Genomic DNA, 24,017 nt, shown 5'->3' on the forward strand with positions numbered 1-24,017 from the left:
AAAACGCTTAGGCCAATCTCCGGGATCAGTCTCGAATTGTATCAGGCCATCCTCTCGCACTGATCAGATATAATCAGTTCGTCACTTTTACTTATCTTACTGTTCTTTGTATCATACTGTGTGACTATGACGCCTTACTGGATAGTGGCATCAAAAGTCTCGAAAGCATAACCCAATCGTCAATCATTCGTGTTTGCGATGCATTTGAGCCTTACGCGTTCTCTTCGCACAGCACCGCATCGCACTTGCTTTCTGCTTCAAATATCCGTAGCCTCTTTAAATGAATAATATAGTATGTTCGTTTTTACCCAGAAACGCTTCTGAGCAACCTTTGAATGGCGCTGTAAATTTTCTTGCTCGGCTTTGTGAGCAGCAAATTAGCAAAATTGTAGTGCCGAGGCAGATCTTTCAAACTATTAACAGTTATAGTTATTAGTTCATTTAGCAGCAATGGAAAAAATTAGGGGTACTGATGCAGATAGCCATTGTAGACAGAATAGCCAGACATTTACGATACAACTATTGCTTTACTTTTACTAAGTTCTTAAGTAATCGTCATCAATTGGGTATTGTACCATTGGGAGCTTGAACACCATAAATAAAGTTTCTGAGCTTGGGAGAAAAAAAAAGATTTTTTGTTTATTCTTCGCGCGTACCAAGTTTTTTTTGTCTTGAGAGTCTCCTTTCTACTCACTTTCCTTGCCACACTCTTTTTGTTATTTCACAGAGTTACAGCAAAAAACACAACATAAAGGCTTAGAAAATATATTGAAGAAAAATGTCGAACACGTCATTAATTCCTATCGCGACTTACGTACTCAAGGTACTTCCAGGGGTGCCTGTCTCAATCAGCGATGACGACTACCCGGTCACTGTTCGCATCACAATGGCGGCGATTGATCCCGAGTCTGTCGATGGTGAGAAGACTCCTAGCACTCTGAGAATTCTTAAGAGACCTGATCCATTTGCTTTGGGTGGATTTATGGATTCAGATGAGGACGATGAGGACGACTCAGATGAGGACGATGAAGAAGACGACAAGTCGAGCGAGGAAGAGGAAGAGGCGCCGAAGAAGGTCTTGAAGGGTAAGAAGGCTAATGGCAGCAAAACTTCTGATAAGGACGTTGACATGGACGAGGACGACGAGGACGAGGATGAAGAAGAAGAAGAAGATGATGATGATGATGATGATTTGCTTGAAGTTGATCCTGTCACTGTCTGCACCCTCTCTCCGTCAACTGTAAGTGTTTAAAATTTTTGCGAAATGATCAACAACAGCCATGGAGCCGCTATCTAACGCTTTTGAATAGTCTTACCAGCAGCCTCTTGATCTCGTGATCAACGCTAACGAGGAGGTGCTATTTGAGGTCACTGGTTCCTACACCGTTAGTTTGATTGGAAACTATGTTAGCCACCCATTCAATGACGAAGACGATTATGACTCCGAGTCTGACTCTGACTATGATGATGATTCTGATGACTACGACTTGAGTCCCGATGAGGATGAGCTTATTGCAGGACTCCCCTCTGACGAAGAGTCTGATGAGCTTGATGATCTTGAAGATCATCCACGTATCACTCCTGTTGATAGCGATGAGGAGGAGGAGATTAAACGGGAAGCTAAAATCCTGAAGGCTGAGGCCAAGAAGAAGTCCAATGCGAAGGCTTCTGGCAAGCGTGCCGCTGAGGACGAGGAGGATCTTGATGAGATGATCGAGAAGGATTCAAAGAAGGAGGAGAAACTCTCGAAGAAGCAGCTCAAGAAGTTGAAGGCTGCCGATGGCACCGCCGCCCCTGCTCCGGCTGCAAAGGAGGAGGCTAAGAAAGAAGCTCCCAAGGACAAAAAGGTTGCCTTTGCCAAGAACCTTGAGCAGGGTCCCACTGGTAAGGGTGCCCCTACTCCAGCTGCGGCTGCTCCTAAGACCGTCACTCTTGACAACGGTCTCGTTATCGAGGACAGAACTATTGGAGAGGGTCCTGGTGCGAAGAATGGACAGAAGGTTGGCGTCAGATACGTTGGCAAGCTACAGTCGAACGGAAAGATCTTTGACAGCAACACCAAAGGCAAGCCTTTTACTTTCCATCTCGGAAAGGGACAGGTCATTAAGGGTAAGCTTCTTTTATTTCTACAGTGTAATATGTCGGGTGCTAATAGTGTCGATAGGATGGGATCTTGGCCTTAAGGGTATGGCTCTCAAGGGTGAGCGTCGTTTGACTATTCCTGCGGCTCTTGCTTATGGCAAGAAGGGTGCTCCCCCTGATATTCCAGGAAACGCAACCCTCATTTTCGAAGGTAAGTTAAGAATATTCGCAAAGCTGCCAAAGTCAAGTACTAATGAATGTCATCCTGCAGTCAAGCTCGTTTCTTTGAAATAAGCGCCGTTGAAATAGACTTGCCCTAATCACACATTATACCGTAAAGCTTGGGTTATTTTTCAAAAATTGCTTCATGTTTTTCGCCATTTATTACTATTTTATCTTCTTGGGACACGGTTCATAAAAGTAGCTGATTTTGATTCTTATAATTTACAAAAACGTTTGATTGTGTAACATCTGTAAGAAGACCGATCATTTTGCTGGAACGGTCTCGGGTTTAAGAAATCCAAATTATGCATTATAAAGTTCAACTCGAGCGCCAAAACAAAGATCAGACTGGTTAAATTCATAACATTACACAACCTAACTCCCACCACATAATAAGCATCTGAAAACAATGCTTCATAGATCTACTACTCAGCTATTGCTTCTTCTCCCTGTTTGCCTATTTCACTAGCGTATTCACGTTCTCGAGCTTTAGTAGGTTTGATGTTCGCTTCACGTACGACTTCAGTTGCAGGTGGCATACTCCTCGGTTGACCGTCTGTACCCTTTACTTCGACAGGCTGCAGATTTTCATGATCCCCATATGTATAGTTTGAAGTGCTGGTATAAGCCTCATTCTGTTCTTGCCCGTCCATAATTCCTGATGAAACCTCTGAGGATTTATCATTTGCTGAATTTTTTTGCTGCTGTGATTGTTTTTGTTGTTTCTTTTGTTGTCTGATTTGCCTGGACTTTTTAGACAATCCAAGCGGGGCAAGTATTTTCTGAGTAATAGAGCTCTTACCTTCCTCCCTTCCATCTCCCATACTCTGATCTCCCTTTCCAGACGCAAAATGTTGTGCAAGATCACCTGTGATGCCTAAATCACTATCAGAAACCTCATCAGGATTTACTTCGGTAGCCATTGGACCACCGTAGCTAGATGGTTCGCGAAACATGTTTTCGGTAACAGAGGCATCAGGGTCGATGTAGCGGCCTGCAGTTGTCCGAATAACTTTGCGATGCGTGGACTGCAATTGTGCGGGAGACGATATACCCTTTTGTGTTGAAACTTCAGATGCGTCTCCTCCTCTTGCAGGCTGCGCACCAGCTGCATTTTGTGACGGTACAATGGAATCTGATTGGCTAGCTGCAGATGCTTCCTGAGCTGATTGAATTTCGCCGGCAGATTCTTTTTGAATTGCTGAATTTGAAGTTTTTGAGGCACCTACTCCCGCAACCCCTAATGCCGCAGCAGTACCGGTAGTTGCGGGCTCGTGTGCTGATGTCGTTACTTCTTTACTGTCGACGTTCAGTTTCGTACTCTGCTCATGTGTCCGTCCTTGCACAGTACCTCGAGGAACTGCTCCCTTTTTTGATTCACCCAAAGAGGATGCCGGCACATAAGTACACATGTTCACATCGTTGTCGGAGAACTTGGCGGTTTTGCCGTCATCAGGCGCGTCTATATCCCCTACTTTATCTGCAGCTCTAGTACCGGCCATTCTTGCAGTGTGGTTGGCAGTGGTGGTCTGTCCTACATCACCGCACGTAGCGTCGGCAGGAGAAAGTTCATCGTCCGCCGATTGGGAGAGTGCCGTACCGCTGCGAGCACGACCTTTGATCACTTCGTTCTCGTTCAAAACAGATTTTTTTCCGTTGTATCCACCTGCGCCTACAGCGCTCATAATAGCTGCTTTGATATTATTCTGCTTGCCACCTTTGTCAGACTTTGTGGAACTATTCACGCCTAAATCTTCTTGCTCGGACAATTCATGAGAGACACCCCCTGCCGCACTGTCACCTTCATGTCCCTCGTTGGCAGACGAGTTCTTAGTACTGCCAAATCTCACCAATCCTGGCGATCGAACAGCAGCCCTATCTGCCAAAGGAGTAACGGCATCAGCAGAAGATCCAGAATTTACAGTGCGGTCAACCGAGATATCTTTAGCGTTAAAGTGATCGTCGTCGTACATTTTTGACGTGTCAAGTTTTGCGTTTTCAGCGGGCTTGTGATCAATTAGATCGTTCTCGAAAGCCGAGACAGGCTCTGCATTGTTCAAAGTATCAGGCTGCCGCTCAGATTCCCAACTCTTATACGATGTAGCACCGGCAGCGGCTCCGATAGTCGCAGCGGCTGCAATGTCTTGCATACTGCGGTTATTGGATGAATTGAATCCATCAGAAGGCAACACTCCAGCATTTGACTGTCCATCTACAGTTGCCTCCGCTGCTGATTGGCTATTGGAAGCATAGGATACATCACCAGGCAATTCTGCAACATTTGACCGGTCTTCCAATTCGCTTACAGGGATATCAGACACCGCTGTCATCTGCTCCTCATTGTCAAAAGATCCATGATAACGACTTGAAGACAAAGACCTGCCACGAACAGGTACATCTTTTTCGTTCACGCCGCTACTTTCCTCTGGTGCTGGCTGAAAATCTCCATTAGGAGGCAGAGCAATTTCTTTACTGATGCTAACAGCAAAGTGCGTGATTATCAAAAGAGTAGACAAATCCAAGATTCCATATAGAGTCGTTGTGACAGTAGGGCCGACGTAGCTAGCGCCTTCAGTTATAGCCCAGAAGATGGGGAATATCGATCCAAGAGCTCCCATTAGAGTTGCTGTACGAGCAAATGAATGCATGGGTGTAATATCCGATGACGATTGAATGCTTGCCCTTGCCCGGGGTCCGAATCCAGAGACAGTCAATATCCACGCAAACTGTCCGTTCATTGGTTACTATAAAATCACAATATATTATAACACAGAAGAATAACATACCACTGAGGATATAAAATAAGCCCATTTAGATCCAGATTTTGTCAAAGATCCAGCAAGAAGAGACCCAATTGAAAATTCGAGTAATACACTGAGACCCATGGTTGAAAACACCGAAAATCCAGAGAAAAAACACATGGCAACCAGAATCAATGGCCCGGAGATTGTCCAACCCAGATGTCTAATATGCATCAGTAAAGACTCTAAAGCGATGAAATTTGGATGCAAGGTAAAACCGTTATTACCTGTAATAGAATTCTGGTCGTACTGCGCGGGAAGCGGTTTGCCAGAAGTAGTCGGATACCGGAGTATAGCCACCACCTCTAGCAATTACAAAGTACGAGTAAGCTAGAACAGCTGAAGACACAGCCGTAAGAATATTGACAGTTTTGTTCTTGGAATTTTTGAACTTGATCAGCGGATACAGCGAAAGGAATACCATCACAATAGCAATCACAGCCGCGACACTGGTCGTACCAGTCGAAACTGGAGGATCTCGAGTCAGAACGGGGGGATGTGCAGTAGAAAGTTTAACCCTCGGATTGAATATAGAGAACAAAGATGGAGGCATCTTCTCAACGACACTCTCGAGTCCGCGCGTATCTGAATCCATTGTGCAGCGTCTTGTTTCTCCTTGTCAAGTTTGAATAGATCAATTGAAGTGATTGATGTCATTTATACTGGATCAGATTTCGCGGCCACACATCGAGTGCGTGACCGTCGTTACACACATGGGGAAATAGACTCCGCAGATCTACCATATTTGGATGTAGACGACGAGAAGTCTCGTTGATCATGAAAAGCTAGACCCTACCTATCGCTATGTAGCTAGTCTTGCCTTGACAAGAATGTTCTATGGATGATCTTCCAAAAGGGTAACGAATGCTAGTATTTTTTGAGGTAACTTTGTGCGAACGTTGGAACTGGCTTCTCCTGAGACGTTCTGGTGCGGCTACAAAGCTGTGAAATAATATCATCGTCGGTCTGGAATTTGATAGATATTCACAAAATTCTTCGCAACTCCTACGTTCCTGATTCAGGAGATATTTTATGGTATAGTTAATAGCCCAAAATTATTGAGATAGATGATATCACTATGCAATTTCAGATGGTGATGTCATTGGCTTTTGCGCCGTGAACTCAAATTCCTTCTTCCGCACTCCTCCCAAACCCATTCCCGGCACGAAAAGTTTCGTAGAAGTCTCATTAATCTTATCTTAAACTTTCGATTCCATTTTCGAGAATAACGAAGACTGAGCGCCTTATGTAATGGTACGATCATAATCAGGTTTTTATGAATCTCACCATTTATCGTCAGCTTCAAGTGCTCTATCTAAATCTAATCCACGAATAGTCACTTACTCAATCTCTCAGTTCGATAGATTCGTTCAATGAGTTAAAAATGTTCACATTAGTCTGTACAATGAGTATATTGTGTAATTATTGAAAGAGTGTACAGCTTATGCTTTACGCATCAAAATTGAGCATGCATAATAAAAATAATTACATGTCTCATCAACTCTCAAGTAATCGAGAAAAAACTGCCCGCCCTACTAGTTTTCTTTGATTTCTTCTTTTTGCGATACGACGTAATAGAGTCGCCCGCACCATTGCCTTCACCACGCTCCAAATCGGATGGATCATGGTGATGATGATGATGGTGATGATGGTGATGTCGACCTGAATCTCCAGAACTCTCATCCGTTCCATCGTCTTCTGAGTCCTCATCCGATGAAACGGCATCTTGAATCGGTAAACTTTGAATGATGGTTTTCTTAAACCCGTGAACTTCACGAACTGATTCCATGATTCCACTAGCGTGGAATTCGCCGCCTCCAGTAGGATGCCGACCAGATCCATTGCTTGCATAATCCTGATCATCCAACAGTCTAGATGTTGACGTAGCACTTGCAGGTTCACTAACCATCGACCCAGGAGTATTGACATTCGCGCGGTCAAAAGGAGACTGATGACTGAAACTATTCGAGCGACTATCAAGATGATCCAATTCAATAAACGACGGACGCCGCGTGCCATTCCTGGAGCTTGATCCAGAACTGGATCCACGGTGTCCTAGATTATAGGAGTCGCTAGGAGCTTCAGGAGGTCCGTCTAACAACGCGGCACTCTCACTCTCATGAATTATGCCAAAATCAATTCCGGCAGCAGGAGCACCAAATTTAGCAGAAGCAGCATTACGCACATTATCCGTCGAAGCCCGACGGACATAATCTTCCATGGCACCACGTTTGATTTTGACTTTTGAATTGGCAGTCTCCTTTGGTCTTATTGCAAGATTAAGAGGTTCCATTTTAGGCATTTGACTGACGCTAGCATGCAGCGGAGGTCCTGCAGGTCTCGAACTAGATGACCCCCCAATCGCCGAAATGACGGACTGAGAAAGTGGATCCTGCCGATTACTGTTACTACTTAAAGGCAAATGAGAAGAGGAGTGACCTGAACTTCCAAGGTCGCTGCCGACAACAGTGGAACTATGCTGATGCTGAGCGACGAACTGCGAAGGCAAAGTGCGACGAGTTAATGGTGAGACGTATTTTCTCCGGATTCCTTGCGAAATATCGACATAGATATCAGACTCGTCGACAATTTCTTCGCCAATCAGTTCTTCGATAACGTCTTCAAGCGTCAAGACTCCCAACGCGCCATAAGCCTCACCAGGGGCATCGGAAACGAGCATCATATGCGATTTCCCTTCTTGAAAATAATTCAAAACATTCAAACATGTTGTGTCGGGTCTAGTCTCGGGGAGGGTCGCTAATGGGAAAGAAGATACGGGTTGCGCGTCTTCAGGATCATAAGAGATGAGAATGCGGACGAGAAGCATACCAATGAAGTTATACGGCTCGTCTGGAGTATGAATCGGAATACGCGAATATCCCGCTTTAAGAATTTCTTCGACAGCAGCCTCGTCGAGAATACGATCAGCACTCATGGTGTAGACGTCCTGGATAGGGGTCATGATTGTACCGACCGGCTTTTCGTTGAGATCCAAGACGGCTGAAATAATTGTTACTTCATCGCGGTTGAGACGCTCTGATCCCATCGATCGATGAAGAGATACGAGAGATTTTAGCTGCGCTTTTCGGTAAACGGTGCCGTGATCTAAGTATGGTTAGTAAAAAAACGCCCGCAAGGAAATTGAAGGAAAGTTACAAAGCACATACCTTCTCCCAATACACGGTCAAGTAGCAAAGCAGTAGGATAAGCTACGGGATACATAACATACATCAAAAACTTGACGAACGGAGTAAAAACGGCACCAATGGCTAAACCATAACGTACAGAGACAGACTGAGGAATAACTTCACCAAAGATAACAATAAGGATGGTCGATGAAACAACAGCCGGCCATCCACCGCCAAGACAGCGATCGAGAACAATCGGAAGGGTTTCGTTGGTAATGACATTACTTAGAAGCATGGTAACGAGCACCCAGTGTTTGCCTTTCTTGAGTAGGCTGAGTACACGTTGAGCATTGCGACGCTCGGATTGGGTGCCGGTTTCAGTGACTACTTGTAGCTATTGAACAGAACATACGGTTAGCATTACGGAACAACGATTTGCATAAGCTCAAAGGAACAAAAGGACATACATAAACTTCATCTTGTCCCATAAGACCAAGAGTAAGACCTGAGTAAAGTAAACCGATTAGTTTTATGAGCGCGACATTCAGGCAACGCAAGAGCGAAGAACAAAAAAGCAATAGCAGTAGACTTACCAGCAAATACACCACCCAGCAAAACAAGCGTTATCGAAATTGCGATAAAAATCCAGAACTTTGCGCCCTCAATTTCATCGTCGTCGTCATCGTCGTCGTCATCGCGTTTATAAAGATGTCCAGTGGCGGAAAAACTACCGCGGATTCCACAGAAGAGAGAGATATTTGTTGAAAGGAGTAAACATGTCTTTATCAAAGCAGTCGACGTAGAACGCGATAGCGGTGGGCGGTGCATCTGCTTTGGAGAAGGGCGGGCAAAAGTATGGCGAAGTGGAACCCTCGAGGAGCTAATTCCGAAGTCGATGCTGTCTGCGGTGCGTCGACGCCGCGCAACGACTATCGTTATTTCTGTAATATGGTGTAAATGTATTGCAGTTATTGAATAAAAGTACATATCTAGTCACGTGATTGATGACATCTGTTCCTGGCCCTCGAGTTATCCATATTCGCCGTATTCGCCGTATTCACCATATTCACTATCTCTCCTGTATAAATATTCGAATCATGATCCGTCCTCTCTTTTTTCCCCGCATATCTCCAGCAGCTGTTATGAGAAGTCCGTCTGCACTTCACTTGTTACGAGGTCGACCCGCCTCCGCAACAGCATCTCTCCTCCTCCAGCGCCACCCCTTTTCATCTTCTGCTTTCGCAAACAGCAGCGACAACCATACACACACTCACGGACCCGACGGTAGCTGTAATCATTCTCACTCTCACTCTCACTCTCACAGCCATAGTGCCGAACGAGAAGTAGCGAGAGCTAAAATACCTATCGATAAACCGACTTACAACATCACGTTTACTTGCAAAATCTGTCAAACACGATCTAGTCACTTCATGTCCCATCAAGCATACCATACTGGAACTGTGCTTATCAAATGTCCAGACTGTCAGAATCGACATTTAATAGCTGACCATTTAAAGGTATGTGGAGATATAGCTATGGCAAAGCAGGTATGTGTACTAATTTCTATACAATATTTAGATCTTTTCCGATACACGAATCACTATAGAAGACATTTTAGCAAAGTCAGGGGAGGAAATCAAAAAAGGAACAGTGAAAGACGATCGTGAGGACATTCTTGAATTTACTGATGACTCTATCCCGGTTCCTGAATTACCGACTCCAAAAAATTGAATGTAGAGCTTCAGGCTTCTTCTTTTGTTTCTGAAAATGAGCAGACAAACATGCCAAAAATATTTTGTTTATTTTTGTATATTAAATATTTCTTCTTGTACATACTATTCTTTTTAACGAGATTCACTTACAGTCGCTATCTCCCGCAGCACTCGGACAATTCATAATGGTGAGCCGCACACGATATATGCTGTGTTAATTTAATAAACGGTGCCATATTTTCCTCTGCCATACATACTCTCTGTCGTTCTAGATATCGAAAACACAGAGACTAGGGCTCGAAATCAGAATACTTCTATTCGAAATCATAGAGTCATGAGTTTTTGCCATGTGGGATATCGTCACAGTCAACGAAATAGTTACACCATGTGGCTGCTATATTCTCCACATTATACCATTTAACTTCCTAGACTACTATTTTCAATTCTTCAAAAAAATTGACGTATACTTTTAACTATAATAGCTGTATTTTACTCATGTAACATGTAATGGCTAACGGATATAGCTTCAAGGTAGTGATTTTATTACATACAACATGGATATAGATGACTGAAAAACGATGACAATGAAAACTGACCATACGAAAACGAAAACAGATAAAATCCACAGGATGATTGCAAAGACGATCAAGACATCAAGATCAAACTGACACTAACTATACCACTTGACCTGAACTGCTTGCTTCTTCACCAATATTTCCCTTTTTTCACAAGGAGTAATTTTTTGCTGATTTGGAATCAATGCGGCCTCCATAAAAGAAACAAAAGAAACAATATAAAACAGTATCCCAATAAACAAACACAACAAGAAACAAGATAGCGCCGCCAACTGACTGTCTGCCTCCAACTATACTTGTGCACGCCCACTTACCCATACAACAACAAAATGGACTCATAATTTACGCACGTGTCTTGATATTGTTGGCGATAAACTGCGATCCGATGGCATTATGACTCACATACGAAATTCCACCCATAGTCGCGTCTTCCTTCCTCATCGGCTGAGATTGATGGCCGACGAAGTACGGGTGCTTGAGTGCTCGTTTGGCAGAAATCCGGCCAGCAGGATCATAAACAAGACAAGCCTGAAATCAGAAACAAGATTAGCAAACCGACACGTAGCCACTAGATTGAGAATACTCACTTCTAACAGATCAATTCCATCAGCATCAAGAGCTGGAATATGGGCCGCCAAATCTTTACGACTCCATTGTGGGAAAGTAGTCTTGAAATCGGGCAACAACGAAACACCAGGCCAGACGTCCTCATCAGGGGTTCCCAATAATCTGAAGATTTTAAAAATTTCATCAATCTCCGAGTCACCAGGGAAAAGTGGCTTGCGCGTGACCATTTCGGCAAAAATGCAACCGATCGACCAAATATCGACGCCGATGGAATATTGGCGACCACCAAGTAGGATCTCAGGCGAGCGATACCAGAGCGTGACGACTTCGTGTGTATAGACTCGCAGTGGCACCCCAAAAGCGCGGGCAAGACCAAAGTCCGCCAGTTTAAGGTTTCCTTCCTTGTCAATAAGCAGATTCTGAGGCTTAAGATCTCTGTGTAAGATTCTGTGAGCGTGAAGGTAATTTGTACCCTGCACTAATTGTGACATGAAGCGCTTGATCATATCGGCGCCGAGACCAACGTTCTGGGGAATAGCCTCCATATACTTCTTGAGATCAAGGTCAAGAAACTCAAACACCAGATAAAGCTTGTGATTATCTGAATGAACAATGTTGAGCAGCTCGACAATATTCTCATTGCGCATTTCGCGCAAAAGAGAGATCTCGCGGATTGCGGTCGATGGTACACCTTCATCCTCTGCCTCGAGTCGGATCTTCTTCAGCGCGACCACTCGGTTGTTGTTTGTGGTGTCTCGCGCTTTGTAGACGACACCATAGGTACCTGCATCAGTAGTTAGAGAGATGCAAAGAAGTCAAGTAAAGAATAAAGAGGCACCTTCGCCAATCTTCTCCAGTTTGTGGAAATCCGATAACTCGACCATGGTTTGAGGCGCAGGAAAGTAAACAGCGGGAAGGACGCAAGGGGTACGGATCAATACAAACTCGAAGAAGAAGCAAGTTGCTGTGAGTCGCTAGCGAGAGGTAGCTGCAAGTGTGTCGTGTACGGGAGAAGAGAAAACGGGAGAGTGGTTGGGACAACAAACAAAAGGGTTCTCAGAGTGGCAACGAACCCCTCGTTTTGCGTTTGCGGGTTCTCAGAGCCTGCCCCTGCTCTGTTGTCTTTTATCTCAATCGGGGATAGCATTCACCAGCCGCAGCTAAGCCACTTTATGAGGCGCAGAAACGCGTATTCGACGCGCCGCGTAAATAAATAAGGTTTATTTGCGATAATGGGTAAGAAATCTGGCTAAGTCGGAGCCGGCTGAGACCGGGAACAACTTCACTCAGATAGCTGGCGCCTATATCGCTCTTTCGTAGCCTTGCACACAACAGTTCATCAACAACAACGCAAAGATACAAGCTGGCAGCAAATCACTGCTAGAAATTTTGTGTCTGTAGCTTTTGATTCTGTTTTGTCGAATTTTTGTTCCTTGAAAGCCTCAGTGCTGACGATACAACTTGGTTGAAATTAGGCCATTAGCCTATTACCCCAATCCTTTACTCAGCAACATTTTTATTCTTCAAATTAGCAGTATTGATTGTCAGAATGCTTGATCCGCTTGCAATTGAGTATCCTCCAGTTGTGCAGGAAGCGCTAGAGTCGTTCTTTGAATTCGTGGGTCTGCCAGCGCTAGTCTCTCATTTCCACGAAGTCATCCTCGCATTCTGGCTCTACCAAGGTCTTTTCCTTCTTGGCCCTCTTTTCAATTCCAAAATCAGCTCTTACAACACTTTACCGAAGCGCACTCGCATCAACTTTGATATTCACGTCGTGTCCCAGGTGCAGTGCCTGCTCATTGTCGCACTAGCGTTTCCCGCTTTTTTCGACCCTGTGCTTCAGACTGATCATCTATTTGCGTATTCACCGTACGGCGGCTTAGTTTATGCTTTTGCTGTGGGATATTTTGCTTGGGATACGTATATTAGTTTGAAGTATATCAAGTGGTTTGGTGCTGGATTTGCTGTGCATGGGATTGCATCTCTCTGTGTCTTCATTCTTAGCTTCGTATGACTTTGCCTTGTTCCTATCTTTTCTACAGGCCACTAACGTGTACCCTTTTTTCAACAGCGGCCTTTCCTCATGTACTACGGTCCCGTTTTCCTCATGTTTGAACTCTCTACACCCTTCCTAAACGTCCATTGGTTTGCGACTCATCTTCCCCCCAACACCGTTCCTGAGAAGATTCAAGTCATTAATGGCATCCTTCTTCTCCTTTCATTTTTCTTAGCGAGAATAGTCTGGGGATTCTTGTCTGTTGGTGTGCTTATTTATGATTTTTACAAACAGTTCAACGATGTGCGTATGCCACTTTGGCTACCGTCTGTTATTCTCACTTCGAACGTCTCTCTCGATTTCCTTAACGTAAGTGACTGCTCATTACTTCCAAAGCTCACTAATGGTTTTTTCTGAATGAATAAGCTATTAATGTTTGAAATTAGGTGTATTGGTTCTCAAAAATGATTGGGGCCGCTCAACGAAGACTGCAAGCCAAAAAGAACCAGAAATCTGACCAACCGGATATCTTAAACGAGGATGAAAATGCCAAGGGACACAAGATGGAATGACTCATTGTAGCTCAGAACCCCGTCTGAGCTACCCCGTCTGAGCTACCCCGTCTTTCTTGAAAACAAGGAATTTGCATTTCTTAATGGGCGTATATTATATCGCCTTTAGGCATGGAGGCAAAATGAGAAGTCAACGAATGAAAGAGAAAAGAAAATAATATCTATTTAATTTTTATATATATTCTATGTACAACAGTGTAATTGAAAAAGGCTTTTGTTCGTTGCTCCGATCTTTGCCAATGTAAAAAATAGACAACTATAATATATACAAACTTCAAAAAGTTACCTACGGCATTAATACTTTTGATTCAACAGCAGCAGTAGTCGAATAAGCATTCTTCGCACCAGCTTTCTTCAGCATTTCTAAAACTTCACCCCTAGGCTTGCGTAGTCTCATACATAAAATCAAAGTCTCAGTCAGCAACGCCAGACTTCCAGCCTGATGTGCTGCTGCAAGAGGAATAGGAACAAGATACCATAATGTAGTAATACCGAGAGTGACTTGCAGCATGGCAAATCCAATCACACCATGTGAAGCTTTAAATACAGACCGAGGCAGCATACCCTTCTTATTAAGAACTGTAGAGTAGAAATGGAAAGCAAGAATTGAGAAAAAAGTAGTAGTGGCTAAGATACGGTGTTCTAATTGCACAGTTGCTGGGTTCTCGAGCATATTGCGCCAAATCAGATCAGAGTCGTCACGATCTCGACTGTAAAAATTGGAGAAGAGTTCGGCAGTTGGAGGAATGAAGCCCTCACCCATGTAAGGAAACTCGTTATAGATCAGGCCAGCGTCAAGACCAGCCACAAATGCACCTGAAAAAAAAAAGAAGATCAGACTTGAGCTTGCTCAGTCATAAAGAGTATAACTAGAGCTGACTTACCGGACATAGCGGTGGTAAATACCAAAGCAAGTAAACCAGCAGCAATGATCTTATACTTTTTCAAAGCCGGGTTCCTTAACTGCGAAAACAAAGCCAATGATTGATTGGGTTCCTTGACCAATCTGTTCTCTTTCAAAACCTCCAACCCAGTCCATAACATCGACAGATAAACAATAAACGCAAGACCCAGATGCGTAGCTAATCTGTATTGCGACACTCGCGGATGAGTGTCCTTGTACTTGCCATTTACGCCATCATCAGCTAAGAAATGATCCGAGAGTCCAGATTTGACCATCCACCAGCCTATGAAACCTTGAAATCCAATAAGCCCTGCAATTGCAGCTATCCGTTTTGTAACTCGAACTGACACGCGACCGCGAGCGATAAAATACGCGCCGGGAATGACGAATGCGAGACCGATTATTCGACCCCATAAACGATGCGACCATTCCATGAAGAATATAAATTTAAACTCTTCAAGCGTCATATTTGAATTCAAAAGTTTAAATTCAGGAGACTGTCTGTACTTTTCAAATTCTTCTTCCCAATCTTTCTGTGTCAGTGGAGGTATTGAACCTGTTACGGGCTTCCATTCGGTAATTGAGAGACCAGATTCTGTAAGTCGAGTAAGTCCGCCAATAACGACAATTCCAAAGACGAGAAATGAAGATCCAATAAGCCAGAGTCCGACGGGTCGTGCTGAAAGCACGCGTTTACTCGAAGACTTTGTCGCAGTAGCAGAAGCACCAACACTAGAAGCAGCAGCAGTAGCAGCAGTGGAAGAAGTAACAACATTTCTACAAACTCTTGCCGTCGAAAACAGCCTCTGCATACTATCACTCTTCAATCCCGTATTGGCATATAAAGCACTACCAATACCCCTGCCATATCCAATAGCAGCAGCAGGCTTCCCGTACAATCGTTCATGAAGTTCTGCTCTTGCGGTGAACGCGCGAGAAGGCGGTGACGCACATTTTACTATAGGCTCAATATGTCGACCCGAGAACTTCAATAGTGTCTGCAATCGCGCATTATGCGCAAAGAAAAGCGCCGGTCGAGCTAATTCTTTTGACATGCTGCTGGAAGCGTGTTATTCACCACAAGGCGAGATATTTCTTTTTGAATTTACTGGTCGAGGCAGACCACTTTTTTTCATGCGCACAATGTTGGAACATATGGTGCTGTAAGCGTGGAAAACTATTGCATATATGCAGACATTGGGAGACTTCCTCGGCGTATGGCATGACTCGGAATTATCGCATACTTTGGGAATAAGGCTCTGCGAAGCTCACTAAATTATGATTTTTGACAGTAAGTCTGTTTTGACAGCATTTTATTCTTTCCTTAAGCTACAACCTTAGTTAGTCTTTCAAATGCTAAATCTGATTATCGAATTCGCGTTAGCATCAAGCAATTTCAGCCGCATATGAAACGGCGCTCGGGCAAGGGTTATCCCCAGATATACTCGGCTTGGGACTTTGTTTCGGTTTAACGGGAAACTCTTTATAATTTCCGATTTCACAATTGATTTATCTTTTTACAAACGATTCGAGCGGAGTACAAATTATAGTTTATCTTTTTGAAAATGTCTATCAAACCCTCCGTCGCGTTAATTTCGGTGCTCAAGACCTTTGCTACATGTGACGTACGGTCAATGCCTATGATTTTTTCAGACGCAGTGATTATCTCTTTCTTGCATGCTGATTTGTTCTTGAATGTTTATGAATATAGATTGGAGATGCGCTTGTAAAGCTGAAGGTACCTTTTGGTGGATTTCTTGACGGTATTACAATGTTTTCACCCGAACGACAGGCAGGACCAACAAAGATCTTTGGCGAGGCAATTACCGTGAAAGTACGTATCCTTCAGTCATGATCTTTGTCAAGAATATCATATACTAAATTAATGGGATATCAGATGGTCGATGCTAGCGATAAAACGAGTCCCTCTCTTCCCAAACATTTTGTGAGATTTTCAGATTTGTAATCAATCATGCCCATGATCTAGAGCTAATAGATGAAACAGTGTGACTACAATGAATCTGGCAAGATTATGTTCATATCTCAACCTAAAGGAATGTATTCTGCATGCTGGGGCGGCTTAATGACAACCAGAGCGAAGTATCTCGGTGCTCCCGGTGTTATTGTGGATGGACGATTTCGCGACGTGCTGGAGCAGCGCGAAATGGGATTTCCCGTATTTGCGCGTCAAATATCAATCTTAGGATCTAATGGGTACACACGCGCCAGTGAAGTGAATATTCCCTTGCAATTTAAGGATAATTTATGGGTGAATCCTGGAGATTTTGTCATGGGAGATGCTGATGGTGTTGTGGTGATTCCGGCGGATAAGGTTGAGCAGGTTGTTGATTTATGCACGGAGAGAAAGAAAATTGATGATTTGACGTTTGAGGCACTACATAAAGGTGAACCGATTGGCGATGCAATCAAGCGTTTGAGAAAGGCGTGAAGTAGGAAAAAGGGCAAGTAAAGAGCTTTTATATTTTTTCATTCCTATTTCTGGCAGTAATAGCATATACCTTATAAGATAGCGATGATTTGCTCGTATATAGTGAAGATGATTCCACCGCTGAGAACCAGCCGACCTAATCTCGGTGTAGTTCCTTTCCAAAAAGTAAGGACGCCCTCCTCATTCAAGAGGCGCTGAGCACAATGCAATGTGCTTCGGTACTCCTTCTTCGACTCCAGTGACTGCATCCTCGTCTTTAAAGTATCAAATGGCATAGTAGTGTATACAGTGATGACACCAGCGATTGCACCGACCAGGAAAGTTTTTGGTCCAGAAAGTGGTTTGTTTGGATCAGGATTAGCCTCCATTGCCTGGAATTTTTGCTTAAGGAACGAGTATGATCCCATACGTACGGCCGCGTTAGACGACTGACGTAAAGTGACGGGAATAAGACCTTTGTAAACGGCACCCACGCCACCTTCTTTGATAAGCGAGTACGATCCATGAATAAACCCCCGGTATCGGGGGTTAGCGCGCTGAGCATCGTCAATGAGCGCAGTCTTGATTGTCTCGAACGGCGTGAGCGCGAATACCGATTCTAGAATACCGGCACCAAATCCAGCGAGCACACCGCGTGAGCCCGAAAGTTTACCATCTTCGTCAGCTAGAAGTTTTTTGAGTGAGTCAAATCCGAGGAAACGAACAGCTGCTTTTGCAGTGCACCCGATGACCATGGTCGAGCATCCGGTGTAAATTGTGCTGATGCCCTCATTTGTCGCAGTACGATAGAGGAGAGTTAGTGGGTTCTTTGATGAACCCGTTTGTGATTTGTCCACTAATTGAAGACGTGTTTTGGCAAATTCAAAGGGATACTAATCGCATTACAAGCGCTGTTAGAAATGGAGAGGACCATACAAAAATATTTATAGACTTACGGTGACTGCGGCCTCAACACCGCCCGCGACACCGCCCGCGACCAGCGATTTCCATGGCGCTGGCTTAACACAGTAAAAAAAAATCGTTAGCAAAACAAGAGAACAATAATAGTACAGGGAATAAAACGAGCCATACTCTAATAACAGCGTTGGTTGCGGTATTGTCTTTGCTAGTATCAGAAGCCATTATATCTAGAAAATGAATTCTTTTTGTAACAGTGTTAAGCGGCGCTGGCTGAACACACTGAGCGGACAAGCGGGACTCGGCCCCACTAAGATCGTATTAACGGAACGATTATTAGAGCAGACAAAATATGAAAAACCACGAAACTAGTAGTAATCGTAAAGAATAATTATTTTAATACAAAGGTAAACAAAATCAGGTAGGACATTGGATTTCCGGAATAAGTCGGGACTCCGGGGAAGCACGGGTGCGATGGCTGATTAAAATACTGATGCGTGCTGCTCCAAATTCAGCCACCACACTCTGCGATGGCCGCTGCCCTCGTGCCCTTTCTTCTCCTTCTTCTTCCTGTCTTGTTTCCTCTCCTTATTCTCTGAAACTGTATACATATCGAGAAATGCCGCCGCCGACATCATCTACTCCGGGCACTGTCACTACTGCGTCAGGTATCACGCTGAATATGACTGCGGCAATGGCCCGAAGCAGCGGTATCAGCGTCAGTTTCCCATTTTCCCCTCCCACTATGAATCCTCTAGCGCGACTAACACCCTGTTTTTTTTTTCGTTTAAATAGTTACGCACCGGTAGACCAAAACGAAAGAAAGCTTCTCGTGCTTGCTTTCATTGTCAGAAGGCTCATCTTACTTGCGACGACGCGAGACCTTGCCAGCGCTGCGTCAAACGCGGGCTCTCTGCAACCTGCCAAGATGGCGTGCGCAAAAAGGCTAAATACTTGCACGACGCTCCGGTGGGCTCTGATACCCCGCAAGCGACGAAATCTGGTCGAACGAGTAATAACAGCAATAAGACTAACGGGAGGAATACGCAGCGCGCGCAGACGCCTGATGAAGACGACGATGAGCGATGTGAGAGCCAGCCGTTTCTGCCCGCGCATGGCACGATCGACCCGTCGTCTCTTGCTGCAGGAACTGATCCACTTGCTGATGACTCGCCAGAAAATACAGATAGTATTTTTGCCAAACTTGATCTCTCAGCCTACGATTTTGGGTCAAAGACGGCAAACATGGAGTTTTCGTACCTGTCTAATATGCTAGGCACTGGACCTCAGGATCTAACTACTTCATCGACAGCAGGAATTTTGACTGGCGGAACTGGACAAAATCCATCGTATGACTACGGATTTGCCGATATGACTGTACGCGATTCAAATTGGGCGGCTCGAGGTCTGGCGACGTTACTCACTGGAAACGAAAATTCTCCACAAAACAGCGCGAGTCCGCCAACTCCCACCGCTGTCGAACCGTCGCCTTCCTCTCTGGTAGCTGCTACGCAGCATCGTTCGCTACTGGGGAACGAAGTTATGGGCCCACCAGCTTCAGGCTCCGCTACTACGCTTGCAAATAATAACGCGACGAGTAATCCTGCACCACATGTATCGCCTGCACTACCAGCGCATCTTGCTCCGCGACGCCGCCGAGATCCAGAGACGGTATATGCGAGCGTGACGCATCCATTTTCGTATACCCCTGGCTATCATGGTCTGATTGCGTACTTGAAGAGTCGGTTTGATAGGCCGCATTTAATGCGCGTCGCGCGAGCTATGGCTGCTTTCCGGCCATCATTTATCGCATGTACAAAGACTTTAAAAGAGGAGGATTTGATTTTCATGGAGAAATGCTTTCAGCGAACCTTACTCGAGTACGAGAAGTTCATATCGTATTCAGGTACTCCGACTATTGTCTGGCGTCGAACTGGGCAGGTAGCCGCTGTCGGTAAAGAATTCTGCATATTGACCGGTTGGACTAAAGAGCAGCTTCTCGGCAAGCGAACGTTTATGGTTGAATTCATGGATGATCATTCGGTGGTTGAGTATTATGAAGGGTTTAGCAAGCTTGCGTTTGGAGACTCGAGAGGAGCAACGATGATGGAGTGTACTTTACTTAGTCCGACAGGAAGGAAGATTCCTACTGCATGTACGTGGACTATAAAGCGGGATGTATTTGACATTCCAATGATGATTGTTGGTAATTTCTTGCCAATTCTCAATTGATTTTCTATAGCTCGCTTTACTTTTGTTCTGGTTTTCTTGGCGCGGGCTTTTTGGTTTTGTTTTTGCTTTGGGTCTTTGTAGATTTGATGGGAGATTATTCGTACTAATCAGCAAAAGTTATTCATATTCGATCAACAAAAATATTACTTATAATCTATAAACCTCTATTAGACAAATTCAATCTTTCCAAAACTCCTCCTCGGCAACCTTCTTTATCTCAGGTTGCGCCAACTTATCCTTCGCGACCTGGATATCGTGCATAATCTCATCAATTAAAGCCTCGACACTCACAAAATTCGACTCTGGTCTAATATACCCCAACACTGCAAGCTTTATCCTCGCTCCATAAAACTGTTGCGAAAATTTATGCACGACATGGACTTCGGCGCTTGGCTCGCTATTTCCATAGAATGGGTTCCAGCCTAATGACATAACCATGGGAAGTACACCGCCATCCTCTTCACCAATCGGAGCCTCCAAGCTAGTTATTTCATTCTCGGGAGGTCTTTTCGTTTCGCCATCATCAGCTGGTGTGTCTCGTCTAGTAAGCGTTCCATAGGTTCCTGAAATCTTGCAAAATCCAAAATATATGCCCGTCTTGCCGTGCGGAATAGCTGACGCAAGAAGGTCCTCGGACGGGATATTTGCTGTTGGAATTCCTAGTTCGCTGGACCCGCGTCCGAATCCTCCTATGACGTGAGAAGCGATATAGACTGGATATGGTGCTTCTAGTGACATTCTTGCTCTGAAGGTCAGAGGGCGTGTGTATGCGACTACAAAGGCGAAAGAGAGTGGATTACTAAGAGAAAATCTGAGAAATGAATATTGATTGAGGCGCGCGTGCGGCGCGACGCGCTTTTACAAAATACTCTCTAATGGCTTGTCTTGATTTGCTGTGCAGTCTCTAAGAACGACAGCATGAGATAGAATTGTATAGACAATAATACATGCAATATAACAAAGTCTATTAAAAAATTTATACAGATGACTGAGGAATACAAATGACTAGAAATAAAAACAAAACAGAAAACACAATGAAGCCCGGCTCACATCGAACAAAGCATCCGAAAGCTATTCACCATTTTTCTTTTTCCACTCTCAAATATCAGAACAAAACGCAACAGTAAGATTTTGCAAGGCGTTTGTCTACCTCTCTTCTCCAAAAAAAAAAAAAGCCCTCAAAATAATGCAATCTCTTATACACCGTTCGTAGTAGCAGGGGTAGGAGCAGCAGTAGGTCGCTTAAGGGACAACGGATATGGAAATGGCTCATCTTCATCCTCCTCAGGCAATTTGAACCCGACATAATCATCAGTATCAAGTCCCTCTCTGACTTCCTGCAATGATCCAAAATCTCCCGGCGTCATCATACCTGACCGGTCCCTAGGCGAGGCCTGCGCCGACAACGGTCGCGAAAGTTTCATCTCAGTACCGTCAAAAAAGCTGTAATCCTCATCGTCATCAAACGACGACGAATATGCGCGTCGCAGGGCAAGCTGTCGTGCTTTAATGTACTCTAGTCCCATGCGTTTCCAGTCGAGAAGATCAGACAGACGCTCGGTGCGGTTACGCTGGTTAATGCGCTGACGACGTGACTTGAGTGAAAATTGAAGCATATAATCCGTGAGCTGGTTAATCGAGTCATCGATACCCTTTGAGCGACGGTCGACAATGTAAATACCATAATCAGAGGTATTCTCTATAAGCTCCTCCATGTAGCAGCCGAAACCGGACAGATTAGTCGTGATAGACGGAACACCCATGACAGTGCACTCAGCAGGCGTGTATCCCCAGGGCTCATAGTAAGATGGGAAGACACCAAGATGACATCCACGCACAAAGTCGTCGTAGTCAAGTGAGAGAATCGGGTTATTGCTATTCAGGAACTCTGGGTGGAACACAATTTTGACGCGATCAGACGAGTTATTAAATAGCTGCACCCGTCGGATCTGGTTAAGAATCGGATCGTTGGCATCGTCAGCCATGTTGTGCGTCACGATCGGTGGCATGGTGTTCCGCTTGAGTGCAAACACGCGGCGCTTAAGCAGCACCTTCTCACTTCCAGTTAGCAAATCATTGAGATCCTCAGAGAAGTCTTTACCAGACTCGTCGTTGTGACGAGCCGAACGCTCAAACAGTCGACGACCAACGCTCTCCTGAATCTCATTAACGGTGTCATGCAGAGCCTTCATGACAGCCTGACCCTTGAGAGTCTCGACGGTGTACGAATGAGTGGCAGCAGGCATGATAATGAATGCCACGACAGTCTTTTGCGAGTTTTCGGTTTTGAGACGATGATTAAGACGCGCAAGCGATTCGATAAACATATCGACACCTTTATTACGGTACTCGTATCTTCCGGCGGTAAAGAAGTAGAGAGTGTTGTCGAGATCAAAGTCGTAATGGCCGTAAAAGTGGCCGCGGATGAAATCATTGATTTTTGACTTTGCAACTTGATGCAGGTTCTGAAATTCGTGCACAGCCGAAAATTTGATGACGTTCAAACCATTGGGCAAGACTCCGTCGGGTTTGCGTTTGAGCAGATGCTCACTCTCGTAGGCGGTGATGTGCGAGACGGTGGTAAAGACATCGGCGGAGTGGGCGGCGGCACGCTCGATGCAGTAGCGGTGATATATTCCACGCTTGCCCGCCTCGGAGTCTACATCAAAGAATTGCAGATTATTGTAGAAATCAACTGAGCCTGCGCAGAGGTATCTACCAAGAAGAGTGGCGTGGGTGGTGAAGATGGTGGTGACGTCAATGCGACGCTTACGGCAGAGTGGGAGAGCCACTCCGGCAAGCCATTCGTGAAAGTGAGCAACAACGGCGCGGGTACGATCGTGGAAAACAAATTCACCGAGAAACCAGGCGACGAGGTAGCCGAAGACGACGGCCTCATTTGTTTCCGAGTCTGCGGACGGGGCGGGGATGCCAGCGACGTTCCAGAGATCAGTTTTCCACTCGTCAAGATGGTAATACTGAGATCCAGTATCAAAGAGAAGGACACGAGGGGCGCCTGTGAGGAGGACAAAGAAATAAGTTGTCAGTATGATGATACATGATGATGTAGAACTAGAACGCACCCTCAATAAGCCAGCGACCGTAGATGTACTGGACACCGCGCTCAGACATTGAGCGCAAGGTCTCAACCATATAAGGGTCGGACGGGGTGAGCTCCTCGACCTCGATTGCGGCCTGCAGTGGAGACGAAGGTTAGCGAGACGAGAAGATAGGCAGATGAGAAGGTGGACGCACGGATTTGCGATTGAGAGGACCGATAAGGGTATAACGATCGCGGTATTCAGCGGTTGTGATCGGGGCCTTTGATTTGATGACAGAGTAAATACCGCCGACTGGAGTAAAGGAGTTAGCAGAGTGCTATCAGAGGAGGAGGTATTTAGCAGGGGGAGGAGGGGCATGCCTCTATTGGCGACCTCGGTGGAGATCTCGAAGAGGAGATGGCGCTTGACGTCGCGGTGGGCCATCGGAGGCAAAGATAATTGAAAGAGAAAAAAGAGAAAAAGGAAAGGATATGCAAGAGATATGAAAGAAAAGAGAGAATAAGAAGAAGAGCAAATGAGGGAGGAAGAGTAAAGGTGGAGCCCGAGGCGGGAGCGATGCGGAGTCAGCTGGTTCGGCGCATGACGTCGTTGTGAGAGAAATCTGACTGCACTTGCTCAGGTATCTGCTTTCTTCAGATATTCGCTTTGTATTTATATTCTTCTGATACTTGATTTCTATCTCCAATTAATCTACTTATTCTACTTATTATACTTATTCTACTCTCTGCTTCCCGCCGCTCACGTGATAGGTCTCACCAATCCGGCCTCAGGGCTCTGAGACAACTACCCAATGCGGCGGCACCCGACCTCGACTCGTC

General features: G+C 45.0%; 12 protein-coding genes across 12 annotated transcripts; 5 read left to right on the top strand and 7 right to left on the bottom strand.

The window, feature by feature from the left end:
• Positions 1 to 659: 659 nt before the first annotated feature.
• V2V93DRAFT_369605 (uncharacterized protein) lies at positions 660 to 2,676 on the top strand. Its single transcript, XM_066910064.1, has 4 exons — positions 660 to 1,240; positions 1,311 to 2,109; positions 2,165 to 2,293; positions 2,354 to 2,676. Exons 1-4 carry the CDS (start codon positions 779 to 781, stop codon positions 2,374 to 2,376), a joined length of 1,413 nt encoding a protein of 470 aa, XP_066765638.1. The 5' UTR covers positions 660 to 778; the 3' UTR covers positions 2,377 to 2,676.
• Positions 2,677 to 2,729: 53 nt separating this feature from the next.
• Positions 2,730 to 5,700, bottom strand: V2V93DRAFT_380249 (uncharacterized protein; the record flags this gene model as incomplete). The annotated part of the gene is made up of 3 exons (XM_066912048.1): positions 2,730 to 5,030; positions 5,091 to 5,268; positions 5,333 to 5,700. The coding sequence occupies 3 exons, from the start codon at positions 5,698 to 5,700 to the stop codon at positions 2,730 to 2,732; spliced, it is 2,847 nt and encodes a 948-aa protein (XP_066765639.1).
• Positions 5,701 to 6,609: 909 nt separating this feature from the next.
• V2V93DRAFT_380250 (uncharacterized protein) lies at positions 6,610 to 9,061 on the bottom strand (the record flags this gene model as incomplete). Its single annotated transcript, XM_066912049.1, has 4 exons — positions 6,610 to 8,210; positions 8,273 to 8,627; positions 8,701 to 8,738; positions 8,827 to 9,061. 4 exons carry the CDS (start codon positions 9,059 to 9,061, stop codon positions 6,610 to 6,612), a joined length of 2,229 nt encoding a protein of 742 aa, XP_066765640.1.
• A 226-nt stretch (positions 9,062 to 9,287) lies between these two features.
• Positions 9,288 to 10,372, top strand: V2V93DRAFT_369614 (mitochondrial import protein Zim17). Its single transcript, XM_066910065.1, has 2 exons — positions 9,288 to 9,750; positions 9,812 to 10,372. The coding sequence occupies exons 1-2, from the start codon at positions 9,331 to 9,333 to the stop codon at positions 9,962 to 9,964; spliced, it is 573 nt and encodes a 190-aa protein (XP_066765641.1). The 5' UTR covers positions 9,288 to 9,330; the 3' UTR covers positions 9,965 to 10,372.
• A 53-nt stretch (positions 10,373 to 10,425) lies between these two features.
• On the bottom strand, positions 10,426 to 12,110 carry V2V93DRAFT_369618 (kinase-like domain-containing protein). Its single transcript, XM_066910066.1, has 3 exons — positions 11,926 to 12,110; positions 11,108 to 11,871; positions 10,426 to 11,048 (listed from the first exon to the last, which is right to left on the bottom strand). The coding sequence occupies exons 1-3, from the start codon at positions 11,969 to 11,971 to the stop codon at positions 10,863 to 10,865; spliced, it is 996 nt and encodes a 331-aa protein (XP_066765642.1). The 5' UTR covers positions 11,972 to 12,110; the 3' UTR covers positions 10,426 to 10,862.
• A 239-nt stretch (positions 12,111 to 12,349) lies between these two features.
• On the top strand, positions 12,350 to 13,992 carry V2V93DRAFT_369620 (TLC domain-containing protein). Its single transcript, XM_066910067.1, has 3 exons — positions 12,350 to 13,095; positions 13,159 to 13,452; positions 13,530 to 13,992. The coding sequence occupies exons 1-3, from the start codon at positions 12,637 to 12,639 to the stop codon at positions 13,653 to 13,655; spliced, it is 879 nt and encodes a 292-aa protein (XP_066765643.1). The 5' UTR covers positions 12,350 to 12,636; the 3' UTR covers positions 13,656 to 13,992.
• V2V93DRAFT_369622 (cytochrome oxidase assembly protein-domain-containing protein) lies at positions 13,819 to 15,638 on the bottom strand. Its single transcript, XM_066910068.1, has 2 exons — positions 14,540 to 15,638; positions 13,819 to 14,471 (listed from the first exon to the last, which is right to left on the bottom strand). Exons 1-2 carry the CDS (start codon positions 15,612 to 15,614, stop codon positions 13,942 to 13,944), a joined length of 1,605 nt encoding a protein of 534 aa, XP_066765644.1. The 5' UTR covers positions 15,615 to 15,638; the 3' UTR covers positions 13,819 to 13,941.
• Positions 15,639 to 15,952: 314 nt separating this feature from the next.
• V2V93DRAFT_369624 (ribonuclease E inhibitor RraA/Dimethylmenaquinone methyltransferase) lies at positions 15,953 to 17,260 on the top strand. The gene is made up of 4 exons (XM_066910069.1): positions 15,953 to 16,184; positions 16,271 to 16,393; positions 16,457 to 16,504; positions 16,565 to 17,260. Exons 1-4 carry the CDS (start codon positions 16,125 to 16,127, stop codon positions 17,006 to 17,008), a joined length of 675 nt encoding a protein of 224 aa, XP_066765645.1. The 5' UTR covers positions 15,953 to 16,124; the 3' UTR covers positions 17,009 to 17,260.
• Positions 17,044 to 18,402, bottom strand: V2V93DRAFT_238522 (mitochondrial carrier domain-containing protein). Its single transcript, XM_066907079.1, has 3 exons — positions 18,080 to 18,402; positions 17,944 to 18,006; positions 17,044 to 17,880 (listed from the first exon to the last, which is right to left on the bottom strand). Exons 1-3 carry the CDS (start codon positions 18,128 to 18,130, stop codon positions 17,080 to 17,082), a joined length of 915 nt encoding a protein of 304 aa, XP_066765646.1. The 5' UTR covers positions 18,131 to 18,402; the 3' UTR covers positions 17,044 to 17,079.
• Positions 18,403 to 18,437: 35 nt separating this feature from the next.
• V2V93DRAFT_369627 (uncharacterized protein) lies at positions 18,438 to 20,298 on the top strand. Its single transcript, XM_066910070.1, has 2 exons — positions 18,438 to 18,623; positions 18,701 to 20,298. Exons 1-2 carry the CDS (start codon positions 18,525 to 18,527, stop codon positions 20,135 to 20,137), a joined length of 1,536 nt encoding a protein of 511 aa, XP_066765647.1. The 5' UTR covers positions 18,438 to 18,524; the 3' UTR covers positions 20,138 to 20,298.
• V2V93DRAFT_369629 (riboflavin kinase-domain-containing protein) lies at positions 20,239 to 20,948 on the bottom strand. Its single transcript, XM_066910071.1, has one exon. It carries the CDS (start codon positions 20,873 to 20,875, stop codon positions 20,315 to 20,317), a length of 561 nt encoding a protein of 186 aa, XP_066765648.1. The 5' UTR covers positions 20,876 to 20,948; the 3' UTR covers positions 20,239 to 20,314.
• A 30-nt stretch (positions 20,949 to 20,978) lies between these two features.
• On the bottom strand, positions 20,979 to 23,877 carry V2V93DRAFT_369630 (glycogen synthase). Its single transcript, XM_066910072.1, has 4 exons — positions 23,559 to 23,877; positions 23,393 to 23,490; positions 23,221 to 23,332; positions 20,979 to 23,153 (listed from the first exon to the last, which is right to left on the bottom strand). The coding sequence occupies exons 1-4, from the start codon at positions 23,620 to 23,622 to the stop codon at positions 21,334 to 21,336; spliced, it is 2,094 nt and encodes a 697-aa protein (XP_066765649.1). The 5' UTR covers positions 23,623 to 23,877; the 3' UTR covers positions 20,979 to 21,333.
• Positions 23,878 to 24,017: the final 140 nt, after the last annotated feature.

The sequence above is a fragment of the Kockiozyma suomiensis genome, assembly GCF_038497685.1.
Source record: "Kockiozyma suomiensis strain NRRL Y-17356 unplaced genomic scaffold V2V93scaffold_7, whole genome shotgun sequence".
NCBI classification, from domain to species: Eukaryota; Fungi; Ascomycota; class Lipomycetes; order Lipomycetales; family Lipomycetaceae; genus Kockiozyma; species Kockiozyma suomiensis.

Coding starts and splice junctions, on each gene's coding strand:
- V2V93DRAFT_369629 (XM_066910071.1), bottom strand. CDS start 20,875: ATGTCACTAGAAGCACCATATCCAGTCTATATCGCTTCTCACGTCATA.
- V2V93DRAFT_369624 (XM_066910069.1), top strand. CDS start 16,125: ATGTCTATCAAACCCTCCGTCGCGTTAATTTCGGTGCTCAAGACCTTT. Junction 16,185..16,270: donor AGACCTTTGCTACATGTGAC/GTACGGTCAATG, acceptor TTATGAATATAG/ATTGGAGATGCGCTTGTAAA. Junction 16,505..16,564: donor CCTCTCTTCCCAAACATTTT/GTGAGATTTTCA, acceptor TAGATGAAACAG/TGTGACTACAATGAATCTGG.
- V2V93DRAFT_369630 (XM_066910072.1), bottom strand. CDS start 23,622: ATGGCCCACCGCGACGTCAAGCGCCATCTCCTCTTCGAGATCTCCACC. Junction 23,491..23,558: donor CACCGAGGTCGCCAATAGAG/GCATGCCCCTCC, acceptor CCTTTACTCCAG/TCGGCGGTATTTACTCTGTC. Junction 23,333..23,392: donor GTCCTCTCAATCGCAAATCC/GTGCGTCCACCT, acceptor TCTCCACTGCAG/GCCGCAATCGAGGTCGAGGA.
- V2V93DRAFT_238522 (XM_066907079.1), bottom strand. CDS start 18,130: ATGGCTTCTGATACTAGCAAAGACAATACCGCAACCAACGCTGTTATT. Junction 18,007..18,079: donor CAACCAACGCTGTTATTAGA/GTATGGCTCGTT, acceptor TACTGTGTTAAG/CCAGCGCCATGGAAATCGCT. Junction 17,881..17,943: donor GTGTTGAGGCCGCAGTCACC/GTAAGTCTATAA, acceptor TAATGCGATTAG/TATCCCTTTGAATTTGCCAA.
- V2V93DRAFT_369620 (XM_066910067.1), top strand. CDS start 12,637: ATGCTTGATCCGCTTGCAATTGAGTATCCTCCAGTTGTGCAGGAAGCG. Junction 13,096..13,158: donor GTGTCTTCATTCTTAGCTTC/GTATGACTTTGC, acceptor TTTTTTCAACAG/CGGCCTTTCCTCATGTACTA. Junction 13,453..13,529: donor TCTCTCTCGATTTCCTTAAC/GTAAGTGACTGC, acceptor GTTTGAAATTAG/GTGTATTGGTTCTCAAAAAT.
- V2V93DRAFT_369618 (XM_066910066.1), bottom strand. CDS start 11,971: ATGGTCGAGTTATCGGATTTCCACAAACTGGAGAAGATTGGCGAAG. Junction 11,872..11,925: donor ACTGGAGAAGATTGGCGAAG/GTGCCTCTTTAT, acceptor CTACTGATGCAG/GTACCTATGGTGTCGTCTAC. Junction 11,049..11,107: donor ATGGAATTGATCTGTTAGAA/GTGAGTATTCTC, acceptor TTCTGATTTCAG/GCTTGTCTTGTTTATGATCC.
- V2V93DRAFT_369614 (XM_066910065.1), top strand. CDS start 9,331: ATGATCCGTCCTCTCTTTTTTCCCCGCATATCTCCAGCAGCTGTTATG. Junction 9,751..9,811: donor TAATAGCTGACCATTTAAAG/GTATGTGGAGAT, acceptor TACAATATTTAG/ATCTTTTCCGATACACGAAT.
- V2V93DRAFT_369622 (XM_066910068.1), bottom strand. CDS start 15,614: ATGTCAAAAGAATTAGCTCGACCGGCGCTTTTCTTTGCGCATAATGCG. Junction 14,472..14,539: donor ATTTACCACCGCTATGTCCG/GTAAGTCAGCTC, acceptor TTTTTTTTTCAG/GTGCATTTGTGGCTGGTCTT.
- V2V93DRAFT_369605 (XM_066910064.1), top strand. CDS start 779: ATGTCGAACACGTCATTAATTCCTATCGCGACTTACGTACTCAAGGTA. Junction 1,241..1,310: donor GCACCCTCTCTCCGTCAACT/GTAAGTGTTTAA, acceptor GCTTTTGAATAG/TCTTACCAGCAGCCTCTTGA. Junction 2,294..2,353: donor CGCAACCCTCATTTTCGAAG/GTAAGTTAAGAA, acceptor GTCATCCTGCAG/TCAAGCTCGTTTCTTTGAAA.
- V2V93DRAFT_369627 (XM_066910070.1), top strand. CDS start 18,525: ATGCCGCCGCCGACATCATCTACTCCGGGCACTGTCACTACTGCGTCA. Junction 18,624..18,700: donor CCCGAAGCAGCGGTATCAGC/GTCAGTTTCCCA, acceptor TCGTTTAAATAG/TTACGCACCGGTAGACCAAA.